Source organism: Mustela nivalis, assembly GCF_964662115.1.
Source record: "Mustela nivalis genome assembly, chromosome: 7".
Taxonomy (NCBI): domain Eukaryota; kingdom Metazoa; phylum Chordata; class Mammalia; order Carnivora; family Mustelidae; genus Mustela; species Mustela nivalis.
In genome coordinates, this window is record NC_139026.1 from 107,244,618 (window position 1) to 107,258,147 (window position 13,530).

Sequence of the window (13,530 nt, forward strand, 5' to 3'; positions counted from 1 at the left end):
AGCTATAAAAGAACATAAAAAAGAAAACAAAACTCACTAATAATCAGTACCATCATTAGCATTTGGGGTATATTTCCTCTAGTCTTTTTTCTTTGTGTTTTTTAAAAATTAGAATTCACAGCCTATATGGTTTTAAATCCTACACTATTTGCTTGACACTTTCTCATAAGCATTATTTTAAGTCATATATAATCTCTGAAGACATGGCTTTTTTTTAAAGGTTGTACAGCAAGGCATCAGATGAATGTGTCAAAATTTACATAACGGATCTATTGTTGCACGTTTGGAATGTTTCCAATTCTAACTATCTATTACAAATAATGCTACAATGAAGATAACTTATTCACATGTGTGTACATATATACCCATATATATACATGTGTATATGATAACTTCCTTCATACAAATTCAAAAAAAACAGAATTACTGAGTCAGAATGAACATTGGACATAAACTTCCAATATCTACTGAAACTAATTCTGAGCAGTGTTGCACTTTTGCAACTCTAGACATAAATGGCACCACATCTCAGTATTTTCTACGTGGACCAGTTTTGATCACACTTCAGTTTTTTTTTTTTTTTTTAAGATTTTATTTATTTATTTGACAGAGAGAAATCACAAGTAGATAGAGAGGCAGGCAGAGAGAGGAAGGGAAGCAGGCTCCCTGCTGAGCAGAGAGCCCGATGCGGGACTCGATCCCAGGACCCTGAGATCATGACCTGAGCCGAAGGCAGCAGCTTAACCCACTGAGCCACCCAGGCGCCCCCACACTTCAGTTTTGAAGGGTCTCTTTATTCAGGTGCTCAAACACTGGATGAGAATGTGGTTCCAAATCACTGTGGCAGCCCCACTGTTAGCTCCGGTCACGTGTCTTGCATCGGAGGTAAGCAATAATACACCGGTTTCCCTCGCCTTCCTATAAACTCCAAGAACGCTGGGCCTTGGCCCCACTCATTGTTGCATTCTCTCTGTGCCGCTTCTTTCAAACCACTTGTCTCCCATCCAGGGTCCTCAAACTGATTGCTATCCTCTTCCACACCCTCCGTGCTCCCCCTGAGGAAGTCACATGTCACAGGACTTTGGATCTCAGTGCCTCAGATGCCTCATCTGTAAAATGGAGGTAATGCTACATCCCTTGGAGAGCTACGGAGGGACTAAGTTAGATAAATTATGCAAAGTGCTTGTGTGACAGGAACTCAGAAACACTCAGTAAACAATCACTTTTGTTAGAAAAAAATCGTAATCCATGAAAACAAACCCACCAAAAAATTGCTTAATCCTCTACCCACTGGAGGAGATTACAGAATCACACAGCTGTCTTTCCCATCGGACACTCGTCCAGGTCCTGGATGCCTGGGTAGAGATTCAGAACCTTGAGGGATTGTGCCAAACCCACTGAACCTCAAACCAAGGGTAAGGGAGGTCTGGCAACACTTGCCTTGGATGGCAGGCAGGCAGCTGGTCAGCACGGAGCCACCGAAGCTCTGATCAGCTGTGCACACAGAAGGAGTGAGGACACGCTATAGGGAAACCAAAAAGCAACAGCCTGAAATTAACCCAACCAGAAAGGGCTGTGGGCCACCAACAGCAAGTAGGGAAACGGTTCGGGGAGCCTGGAAGCAGGTTGACGGGTGTAAGCCGCCACTCCCTGGCTGACCCTGGACAGATCTGCTATTGTTCACTGGTGATGCTGGGAGTTGAGTCACCGTGGCATTGTCCAAATGCTCTATCAGGAGGAAACAGCTGGACAGACCAACACCAAGGGCAGGAAACTCCAACCTCCACCAGGGCTCCCCTCAGAGCCCCCGCCCTGCTCGGGAGGCCCAGCATCCTGCCTGCCTATCCCTTAGAGACCCCGGACCAACCCCAAGGCATCCACGGTCTGAACAGACCTCTCTATTTCCTCCCTCCATTTGCCATGGCCAAAACACACGTTCTCTGTTAGGCATTTTGGCAACGCTCCTAGGAACAGGGAGGTGGGCTCTCCTGGGCTCACCCTGTCAGTAAACAGAAACCAAGGTGCAAGCAAACAGGAAACAGACAACACACGGTTATACGGAATCAACTGGAAGAGACACACTGTCGGGCAAGGGGAGGGCTCTGCTCCGGACTCAAACGCGAGGTAGCAACCGCCACCTCCCAGGACGGTGCCCTCAGGCGGGGCTAGAGACTCGAACCTCTCTGGAAAGAGGAACTCTTGTCAACTTCCTTATCTAGAGATTTGACTACCGTCTCTGGAGCTCCAGCAGAGGACCCAAACATCCCTGCTGGGACTCAGAAATAACGCAGAAAAGCAGCTGATGGTTCATGGTTTAAAGCCAGAGAGAGCTGAGTCTGACTGCTGCCTCGAATAGAGCAGCTGTGTGACCTACACAGTCTGAGTTCTATCACATCCTTAACCAGAGGCAGGGAGAAAAGGCTAATTAATGACACTGGCTGAGCTTACAGGCATGCTCCCACGCTGGGTCGCCTTGGAGGGCTCAGGAGAGCCCAGGCCCACCTGCAGGCAGTGGCTGAGACTCAGACCGACCCAGCCAAATGCTGCCACCAAGCAGTGCAGACTCAGTGTAACCAGACCCTTCATTTCTAAAAAAGCCCCAAATCTCTATTTTTGTGAAATCGCTTCCATGTTTAAATTCAAATAAACAAACAAAAACCCCAAAGGGGGCGGTCCAAACAAAATCCACCTGTGGCCTGGATCTGACTTGGGGCCGCGGAACTGTTGGCTCTCAACCTTAGGGTCCTCACCTGCAAGAGGAGGGTGAAGACAACTGTCTGGTGTCGGGAGAACTGGATGGGGCTCGACCCGTCGTGCTTCCTACTGTGGGACACACAGGAAGCCCTTGACAGCCAGCGACTGCTAATTCAGCAGAGCCGGAAGGGCCTCAAGGAAGGCCCACCCCAACCTTCTCATTCTACTAAGAGGAAACATCGGAGAGGGGGCTGTGGCAGACCCAAGGTCTGCAAAGGCGCCCGGGGCAAAAGGGGAGCCGGACCCAGGTCCTGGGACTGTCACCTAAGTTGCACAGGCCCGACCAGCCCCTCCCACTTACAGACTCAGTTTATCCCAGAAGGTTCCACAACGGCCCCTCATGAGGGCTGCTCTCACCAAGGCCAGTGAGCTGTGCCCATCTTTGCTACACTCTCAGAACTCAGCCTCATGCCAAGCAGGTGACAAGGCTTACTTGCTGTGATGTGTGACCAAGGTCAGCACTAAGGCTCCTCCTCCCCCACCCCCCTTCAAACCTGCATTCCTTGGGCTGGGCCCTGCACCAGGCTCGGTCTCTGACCTATCCTAGCCTGGTCTGAAAGGATGGGGGTGACCTCCATAAGCAGAGAGGATGAAGCGGGGATGGGAGGCCTGAACCAAAGAAGGCAGGCCGGCAGGCTGGGAAGTGCACTTGGGGCCACGGGGCTGGTGGAGCTGGAGGAGAGACGGTGACTGGATGGCAGAGGGGGTGGAAGACTGGGCTGGAAAGGAAGGAGAAGCTGCTGGTGGGACAAGGAGTTCCAGGCTGAGGGGGCGCTGGACCCCAGCTGGCCGGCTAGGCTTCTGCCACACAAGGGCACTGATGAGGCAGCTGGAAAGCAGGTCCTGCCAGGTTTAACCAGCCAGCTTCCAAAGCCACGGAGCTGTGTTCCCTGAGGTGAAGGAGCCTGCCAAGGTTGTATCCCGTCCCCGGGCCCCAAGGGTATCCTGTTTGAACCTGCCCTTACCGGAACAGTTTTCACCCTGGATGTCCCAGGGAGTTATGGCCCTGGAATTTCTCTTGGCCCCTGCCGTAGCACACGTTAAAGCTTTGCAATTAACACCAGCTGAAAAGCAAACCTCAACCTCTAAGAGGCAACCGGGAAAGGAGGAGAGAGGGAGCTTGGGTTCTGTATTCCCCCATGGAGACATCTCAGGTTGTAGAACTTGGAGGAAAACATGTTACAGCAAGGCCCAGAATGGGGAATGATGGGCCCAAGGTCACACAGCCGGTTGAGGCCGACAGACAGACTCCGGGGGCCCCAGCTGCCAGACCTGTGATGACAGGACCCAGCTGCTTTCCCCACCCCCCACCACAAGGATTCCATGCTCTCAGCTGAGAACACCTCGAGAGCGCAGCAAACACTGCCACCACATCTCACCTCCCCATGTCCCTCTCCACACTGGTCACAAAAGCCCGAGGTCACGCACATCTTCCAGCACACGTGTCTCTCACCTGCTGATGCCTCAAATCTCGGGAGATAGCAGAGGCGGGTGGGATGTGTCGCCAGCCACCAACGGGGAGGTCCTCAAGTTAAACACTCCATGGAGCTGGGGTGGGCAACAGGGAAGGGGAAAGGAGGAGGGGGAAAGGCTGGGACCAGTAGCAGAAAGGACACACGAACATCAATGTGGCTGAGAGAAAGGGCTTCATCACAATTCTCCAGCAAAGTCAGAAAAAAAGGTCTGTGGGCTCTAACAGGGCCTCGTGGGGCTCCTTCCCCTCCTGGAAGGAACACACACTTTAGAAGCCTCCCTGAAAGGAGTAGAAATCCTTCTCTGGCATATTCCACCGCATGACCTCAGGGGACAGCTCATGGGCCCCTCTGAGCCTCATTTTCCTCATCTTGAGAAGCTGCACCTGAGGCATAACGGGAAATCAATGATGGATGGTTATTCATGTCCCTGAGGCTTTCTCTCTGGTGTTAAACTGCCCTTCGCCCCTTTGTGAGTATCCCGAGCACAAAAGCATAGGCACTTGTCCAGGCAGGGGTCAGAGAATGAGCTAGGAGAACATTCATTTGTGACGGACTCTCCAAACAACATCTGACCTACCTTTTCTGTGGTGGGGTAAGCCAAGGGGCACAGATGTGCTCTCGATATCCCAAGAAGAGAACTCAGCAACATGCCCACCTCCTCCAGACCATGGCCCAGGGTTCCTGAGGGCAGGATGATGGTCCCCTGGGTCCTGGGCCCTCCAGCTCTCCCATACCATTCATCAAAGTTCTGTCTTTGGGACCTGCCTGTCATGCTTAACAGATGGTGCCTGGTGCCTCTTTCCATCTCTGGAGGGCACTGGGAGGAAGAAGAGCGAGAGGTAAATGCTTTTCCACAGGCTACAGATGAGGAGACTGAGGCAGGGACATGAAATCGTCTGCTGCTACTGGGCGATCAGCCAAAGGCTGGTTCTCACTCGGAGACTGGGAGTGGTGAGGACACTGGTCAGGAGCAGGAGGGAGGGAGTGCTAAGGAATCTGAAGGGGAATGCCATGGGGTTGAGCTCACACCAGAGTTTTCCCATACTTGTCAATAAATACACACTGGGTATCTTTGTTCCATTAAGAAAAAATGAGGGATGAGGTAGCCCAATAGGAAGAATAGAAATCCTCCTCGCCCTCCTCCTCACCACTGCTAACAGCTGCCCGGGGCTTCTGTGTGCCAAGCGGGTTCCAGATGCTTCAACTCACTTCATATACTGTCACAGTAACTCTGTGAAACAGGTCTTTTAGGATCTCCACTTCACAGGTGAGAAAGGGCTTGAAGAACTTGCCCAGGGCCACAGAGGAAAGCGGCAGGGCTGGGACCTGAACCAGAGATGGGCCTTAGCCATGCCCTATGCTGCCTCTCACTCTGGGTCGCCCTTCACCTCCCAAGCCCTGATGGAACAGCCTGGAGGCAAGCACTCGGGCCCTGAGGTTCCAGTACCTGTAGCAACTGCCTCCCAAGGTGCTCCTTCAGCTGGAGGAACCGGACTCCGTTCTGCTGGACAGACTCCGCACAGGTGTCCCGGTCCTTGGCCTCTGCCTTCTGCCTCCACCTCCGGGCAGAGAGGAGGTAGGGAGGCAGAGGCCAGAATTTACCATGATAGTCTGTTACCACTGACTCAGAATCCCAGAACAGATGGACAGGGGAATTTCTGAATGAGTAACTAACCACAGAAGAATAAAGTTATGTAAATCAGCCTGGAGCACAGAAAAAAAAATTAGGCACGGGCTTTTGAAAACTCAGGCTAAGGAAGTGGGAAAGGCCCAAAATGCAGTGTTTCATCACTGTGCCTGCCTTGGGGCAGAGCTGGGCCTATTGTGGGTTTCTGGACTATTCCTGATTACAAAGGCTACAAGGCTTTGACTCCCATGGGCAGCAGCAGAGGAATTGCTAAACATACTTGGATTTCTCCCACCAGAAGAAGAGAGAGGCCCTAGGACACGAAAATCAGACAGACAAATGATGGAGCTCTGCGTCCTCTCCCTTCCTGTGTTGCTTTTGCTCAAGTGCCTTTATTAACGGGCTGCTTGTCACCATCTCCCTCCAGCAGCTTATAAAACTGAGCCCAAGAAATGTTTCAACAGCTCTGCCCCCCAGGACAGGGGGTGACAGTGGGGAACCCTCAGACCCTCGATCCCAAACCCTTTCAGCAGAGCAGCTGGCCCCTGCGATGCCCAGGAGGGGCCCGATGAGGAGGGCGGTCTGCACTGCCTTCCCGGACTGAGCTGGGAGAGCCACAGAGGGTCAGAGAGGCTTTCGCTGGAATTTTATTTTTTCCATAATCTTGAATGAAGTTATCTTTCCTTCTTGAGTACTTTCCTCCATAAGAGCGTCCTGCTGGTAAAGGTAAGATTGGTCACCCTCCGAGGCTTACAACTCATCCAGGCACTCGGTCTGTGTTTATCTCCAACGGGGAAGGCTCCGGCTGAGTCCAGGAAACAACAAACAAGCTGGAGGATATCCAAAGGCGGCCACCAGGGCAGCGGGGTCTCAGATGAAGCTATCTGGGAGACAGCTGGTGGAACTGGAGAAGAGATGGAGGGGAAGCTGTTGTCAAATACTCCCGCGTTGTCATGCAGACGGGGGGAGCAGGCTCACTCTCTTGGTCTTGGCTGGCGGAGACAAGGCCAAAGGCCAGCTCCAGAGAGGCAGATCCGAAAACCAGGGCTGCCCAGCCATCAGGGGCAGTGCTCATCACTGGAATCTTCCAAGCAGAATCTAGTGACTGGGCTGGAACCCAGTGCAAGCCACACGTGAGCAGGAGACCTGTCCTCCTCTGAGAAGCTGTCATTCCCTTACGACGGTTGCACACAGTGAGGAGTGGGGTGACAGCAGGAAGGGCAGGCTCTGTCAGCTGGTTTTGTGCTATTCTCATGCATGCTCAGCACTTCACACATCACCTTGTTTCATCTTCACCATAAGCTTGCAGAGGAATGTGCTAGGCCTGCCACACAGGAGGTACCCAGAAAAGATCTGTTGAATGAGAGCTGAATGCAGGCATGGACCCCTCTTGAAAAGGACAGAACTGAGGGCTGCAGAGACTAAGCACCTGCCCAAGGTCAAGCATCTGGGCAGCAGCACGGGCGAGCTATGCTCCACGTTCTGAGCCCCAGGGCCTGTGTCCTGCCTGATCTACTGCACTGCTCACTCCGGCAGCTGCCTTGGTCTTTGGAGACCTGTTGGAGTCAGCAGGCCGTGGCCAAATGCAGTGAACACATTGTTAACGGGCATCAGGCTTTGCTGCCCAAAAGTGCTCCAAGAAGCGTGCATACTGCTCTTACCAAAGAAAGAATAAAGCGTATCCAAGTGTCCGATTCAGCCCACCATCTCACAACCACAGGTGTGGCCACCACAGAACCAAGTGGCCAATCAGAAAGACGAGCAGTAGACAAGTCAGCCAAAAACTTAAAATAAAATGAAGAGTACCTTCAAGGCTGTGGAGGAACTAGAACCCTCACACACTGCTCGCTGGGGGGCAAGATGGCAGAGCTGCTTTGGAGAACAGTCCAGCAGCCCCATGGGAGGCTCAACACACAGTTCCACTTCTAGGTATTTTCCCCAGAGAAACAAAAACACAAGTTGACACAAAAAAAACTGTGCACAAGCATCCAGAGCAGGTCATGACAACTCAAATGTCTGTCAACGAAAGAATGAATGAATACGGACAACCAAATGTGGTATGCCCATGCAACGGACTATCATTCGGACTTAAAAGAAATTCTCACACATGCTACGACAAGGACAAACCAAAAAGGCCAAGGCGAAGGCAAAACCAGTCATAAATGACCACCTACAATAGGATTCCGTTTATATGAAATGTCCAGACTGGGCCAGTCTATAGAGGCAAAAAAGAATGTTAGTGGGGCTGTTTGTGGGGGATGGGAATGACCATCAGCAGGTGTGGGGTTTCTTTGACGGGGCGTGAAATGTTACCAGATTGATAGTGATGATAGCCACACAGCTGAGAATATGCTAAAAACCACTGAGTTGTTCACTTTAAATGGGTGAATTTTATGGTTTGTAAATTGTATCTTAATAAGGTAGTTTTTTAAAAGAAGAATCAGTAGGCTATCTTCTTCAATTTTAACAGATCACAGGGTATCTGACAAGGGATAGAGATTATGGAGTAAATCAAGGGAAGGCAGCAGCTCATAAACTCTTTGCCTCTTACCCTGTCCAAGATGCCATCTACTTGTTCAACAAATACTCACGGAGAGCCCGCTGTAAGTCACCCAGCGCTCTGCGTCACAGGTCAATAAACTAGAGGCTGCCAGCCAGATCCAGCCCACTGCCTATATAGCCCACAAACCAAGAGGGCTTTTCCATTTTTATTAAGGTTGGAAAAACTCAAAAGCAGAATAGTATTTCACGACATGTGGAAATTACATGAAATTCCAATTTTGGTGTCCATAAATAAACTTTATTGGAACCCAGCCACACTCAGTCATGTACACATTGTCTATGGCCACTTCTGTGCTGTAAGGATAGAGTTGAGGAGCCCCAACAGAGACCGGAGAGTTTGCAAAAGCTAAAGTATTTATTATCAGGTCCTTTACAGATAAAATTTGCCAACTCCTATGCCAGATGCTAGGGATGCAGGGGAGGAAAGGGATGAGCTAGAGCAGCCCGGGCCTCTGCCTCCTGGAGTTTATGGCCCCGGGAGAAAGACAGTCAGGATACAAGGACCACTCAGGTGAGTATACAGTTATAAATGGAGAAGAAGGGGTGCTTGGGTGGTTCAGTGTGTTAAGCATCTGCCTTCAGCTCAGGTCATGATCCCAGGGTCCTGGGATCGAGCCCCAGGTCAGGTTCACTGATCAGCATAGAACCTGCTTCTCCCTCTCCTTCTCCCTCTCCCCCACTGGCCCTCTCTCTCTCCCCCTCTCACATGCTCACTCTCCCTCTCTCTCTCTCTCAAATAAACAGATTATTTTAAAAACTGAAAAACTAAAAGATAAGACAAAATAAAACAAAATAAATGGAGAGGAATACTCCGAAGGAAAGAAACTACAGACAGACCTATGAGAACCCAGAACAAGGGAACTGACCCAGGCCAGGGATCACAGAAGGCTTCCCCACAGACAGAACTGACAGACCCCTGAAGGAACAGATGGGAGCCACATGTGCAAAGGCCCTGGGGCGGGGGAGCATGTGGCCTGGTAAAGAGCTCAAAGAAGGCCACCAAGGCTACAGTACAGAGTTGTGGGCAGGACTTGCAGGGCAGGGCTGCTCCTAAGACTGCCTTCCCCCTGGAGACTGTGGGAAAGGGACTGAGAACCATCCTAGAGTGCTAACTACATACAGTTCCTATGCCCCCATGATCTACGTACACATGGGTGGGAGTACTAATTAACAGAAAAATATTTCTTGATCATCTAAGAAAATGCTCCTCACTTTCTTTATCCAGTATCATACTGGACACAAAACAGGAAAACCGGGCAATCTGGGAGCTCAAAGAGAAAATGTGGAGTTGAAGAAACAAGCCCAGTCTTCCGCTTGGCTTCCCGTAGTTGCTGCCATCCCCGATGCCTGCAATGTGCTCCCCCAGATCCCACAGAGGACTGCTCCCTCGACTCCTTGACGTCTCTAGATCCCCGTCTGAGAGGCACTCTCCCTGTCACCTGACACAAACACCTCACACCTGCTGCCCTCCCCCAGGCCCCAGGCGCTCCCTAGGCCCCAGCTGCCCCCCGTTTTCACCACCATCAAACCAGCCTTTGTGGAATAAGTGTGAACACAAACACTTAAAAAACACAAAACGGTCCATGTCCTTGATTTGTGACAGTTGGCAAGGTATGTCTTTATGGCTCCATCTCCTCATTTGAAAAATAAAAACAATAAAAGTACCTACTTTTGAGTAAAGAAGGCAATGCACGTAAATGTTGATCATTCCTGTTGTCGTCAGCCTCTTGTGTTATGGGTCTATTTTGTGTCACATGTTAACGGAGGCCTTTTAAACATATATCCTATTCAATACTCATGTAAACCCCATGATGTAGCTCTCATTACAAATTCCCTTTGGGAAGGGGGAGCACCTGAAGCTCAGGGATACCAGGTAAGCTGTCCAAGGCCACAGGGTGAGTAAGCAACAGAATTAATGTTCGACCTGGTACTGTCCAGCTTCATGGTCTAGGCTCTTTTCTTTCTGCCCAGCTGCAAAGTACACCAGGAAAGGCCGCTGCGGACAGGGAGTCCGGCCTACACTGGAGCAGGGGAGGACTGTTCATGAAGGAGATGAGCTCAGACTCCGTTCTGAAGGAATGAAGATTCAGATGAGCACACGTGCTGATGAAAGGCATTCTATGTCCCCCCCCTCCAAAAAAAAAGGTGGGGGCGGAGGTGGGGGCAGTTCTTTTCCACAAGAGACCTATGCTATCATGATCCAAGCAGAAGATAGTCGTGGGGTCACAGGACAGGGACTTGGGGACCTTCGATGCATCTGGTCCGGCCACTTGCTTTACAGAGCAAGACACCAAGATCCAAAGCAGCAGCATGACCTTGAACAGTTGCAAAAGCCATAGATCGTCCTTCTGCTCCAATGCACCCAGGCTCACGTTCTAAACCAGATGCGTTCTTATTCTTCCTCGTTTAATTCCCCGTCAAAAATTATAGGAGTAACACATGCTCACCGCAGCCAGAGAAAAGAAACCAGGATGAGGGAGAAGTCCACCATGTCCCTGCCACTAACCATAAACTCTGTGAAACGGTTTTATATTTAACAGGTGTAGAGTTACATTAAAGTGCCTTGCATTACAGAACAGTTTGAACCGGGGTGAATTGTAGTTCTGTTTCCGTTTTTGTTTCCAAGTCTCCTTGCTATCCATTCATTTGTTCCCTCACTCACTCGGCCAGTGACTGCGGAGGCTCTCGTGTGAGAGTCACACAGGTCCAGGTGCTGGGGGTTCCATAAGAAAATGACCCAGCACTCCCTTCCCACAAAGGCTGAAGAAACACACCCACTGGCGTGTGCAACAGCACACAAGGGCAGCGGCACACACCGACTACGCCTTGGCTACGGCTCTCAGGGGGAACAGGGGCTTTACCTGGGTCCCCCCACAACTCACTGAAACAAGAGTAAAGAGACTTTTGAAGGCATAAACCCAAACCCACAATTTTAAAGACAGCAGCCGGGGAGATGACAGCCACACAATTTTAGAGACCGGAGGGCACAAGGACAAGTGCAAATTAACTTAAGAAACCTGGGAGTGCCGAATCCTAAAGAACTAGCACTCCAGAACTCCCAGAAGGCCGAGGGACCGGGACCGGACCGGCAGCACCAGGGAGGCCTGACTGTAAGTTGGCCTGAGAAAGAGGCCCGGCCCCTGACCCCCTCCCCCACTTCCCTCAGGCAGGTCGGCATCCCACCCCACCCCAAGGGTTTAGAGTTAGAGAAGGCAAAGCAGAAGGTCTGTGGACCAGGGAAACTGAGCCCAGGGAAATGCTGGGCATCACACCGGAAAAGGCTAAGCTGAGGTACAGAAGACCCAAATCCCTGCCCTCTTCCCCGTCAGGTTCCTGGGCACAGGACGTCAGCCTTACACTTTCCAGGTGGACTAGTAGAAGGTTCTCCTTTAGAGAATCTGAACAGCTCGAGAGAAAACACCTAAGATACTAACTTAGTGGTTCCTAAGTGAGACAGGCCCACCAGGTCACCCTACAGGAGGCCCATAGTCCACAAGACACCCCACAAACACACACACAAATCCTAATACCCCACACAGATGTAAGCAGAATACCACGGGTCACTAGGTTTCTGGAGAAAGCCCGTCACTGGAAAGACAGAGGGAAAAACCGCACACACATACACACTTTTCAGGCAGTGGTAAGGGAGAATCCATCCCTCCGAAATGGAACTATCATTAATAGCATCAGAGAAATAAGGGTGATATTGCATCCATGACACCAAAACTGGATGCTATTTAAAAAAAAAAAAAAGATATGTTTAGAAAACAGAAGAATGCTTAAAAATTAAAAATATGCTCATTAACATAAAAGAACCAATATAAGCTCAGATGATAAAGCTGAAGATCTCTCCCAGCAAGGAGAGAGGGGAGGAAAGAGAGAGAATAAATTACAGGACCAATCCGAGAGATTCAGTGTCCAAACTCCAGGAGCTCCAGAGGAAAGAAAGAAAACAGCAGGAGGAAATCATCTATGAAGTAATTCCAGAACGTTTCCCCGAACTGGATAATGTGTTTCGAGACAGAAAGGTTCCTGAGTGTCCCGGACAGACATGTATCTACACTCAGGTGTGTCACTTGCAATGTCCCGCAATGCCAGGCAAAGACGACTCTCACACAGAACATTAGCGACCCTGGAGAGAGAAATCCTTTGTTACCCACAAAGAATCAAGATGGGTGGCTCAGTTGGTTGAGAGGCTGACACTTGGTTTCAGCTCAGGCCATGATCTCAGGGTCATGGGGTCTGGCTCTGCCCTCAGTAAGGAGTCTGCTCCAAATTCTCTCCCTCTCCTTCTGCCCATCCACTCATATGCTCACTCGCTCGCTCTCTAATAAATAAAATCTTTTTCAAAAATGGGAATGGCATTGAGCTTTTGGACAGTAACCCTGGAACTGAAAAGAAAATCAAGCAATGCTTTACACACACAAAAATCCCTAACCTAGAATTTCTATACCAAACCAAACAGCAACAAAAATGTGAGTCCAGAATGAATGCCTTTTCAGATCTCCAAGGCCAACAAACACTTAACAGAGCACCTCTTACATGGCCCACTGCATTTCCTGTATAAAGGGCAGATTCCTCGCTGCCTATCCCACCAGGCTCTAAGCTAGAGACTGTGATTCCTCTGAAAAGCTTTAGCACAAGGTGCCATGGGGTTACGTAAGAAAGACGCCCTCAGCAACGGGGAAGCAAGGGACACTTGGTGGACAGAAGGGATGTCTATATTGGATTGTCAAGGCTAAGGAAAAGACATACAGCACAGTGTTGTTTCCAGCAGAAGGGACGTGTGCAAAGCCTTGGGGTCCCATCACAGAGCATCAATTAGCTGACCACAGACAAGAGTCCTAGCCAACAGGGGAGATGCAAGTCAGGGACAAATGAGGAGCATGGGATATTGCCAGGTATTTGGGTTTGCTTGAACCCTCTTTTCTGCAACAAGGTGATATACAAATTAATAAAATACCACCAGCAGGAGGCCAGCTGCAGGTATGGCTTAAGGGTCCCTGGAGCATCGGTCGGCCTGAGGGCACAGACGACCGTGAAGCCAGTGCCCTAACAGAAAGGGGAAGCCGGACCTAAGAGCAGGCATATGCGAAGGGTCCAGATGAAGGG

At 50.4% G+C, this 13,530-nt stretch overlaps 1 protein-coding gene across 2 annotated transcripts in view; it reads right to left on the bottom strand.

Annotated features, from left to right (window-relative positions):
* The window catches only part of LOC309868324 (uncharacterized protein), an 82,445-nt gene that overhangs the window by 38,506 nt on the left and 30,409 nt on the right, over positions 1-13,530 (bottom strand). The window contains exon 3 of one of the 2 annotated variants that reach the window (XM_082738123.1): positions 6,217-6,760. The exons of the other annotated variant lie outside the window; for it this stretch is intronic. Within the exon in view, the coding sequence (XP_082594249.1) occupies positions 6,531-6,760 (230 nt within the window). The 3' untranslated portion in view covers positions 6,217-6,530. Of the gene's footprint in view, positions 1-6,216; positions 6,761-13,530 lie in introns of those variants that run through there. 2 annotated transcript variants of the gene reach the window in all.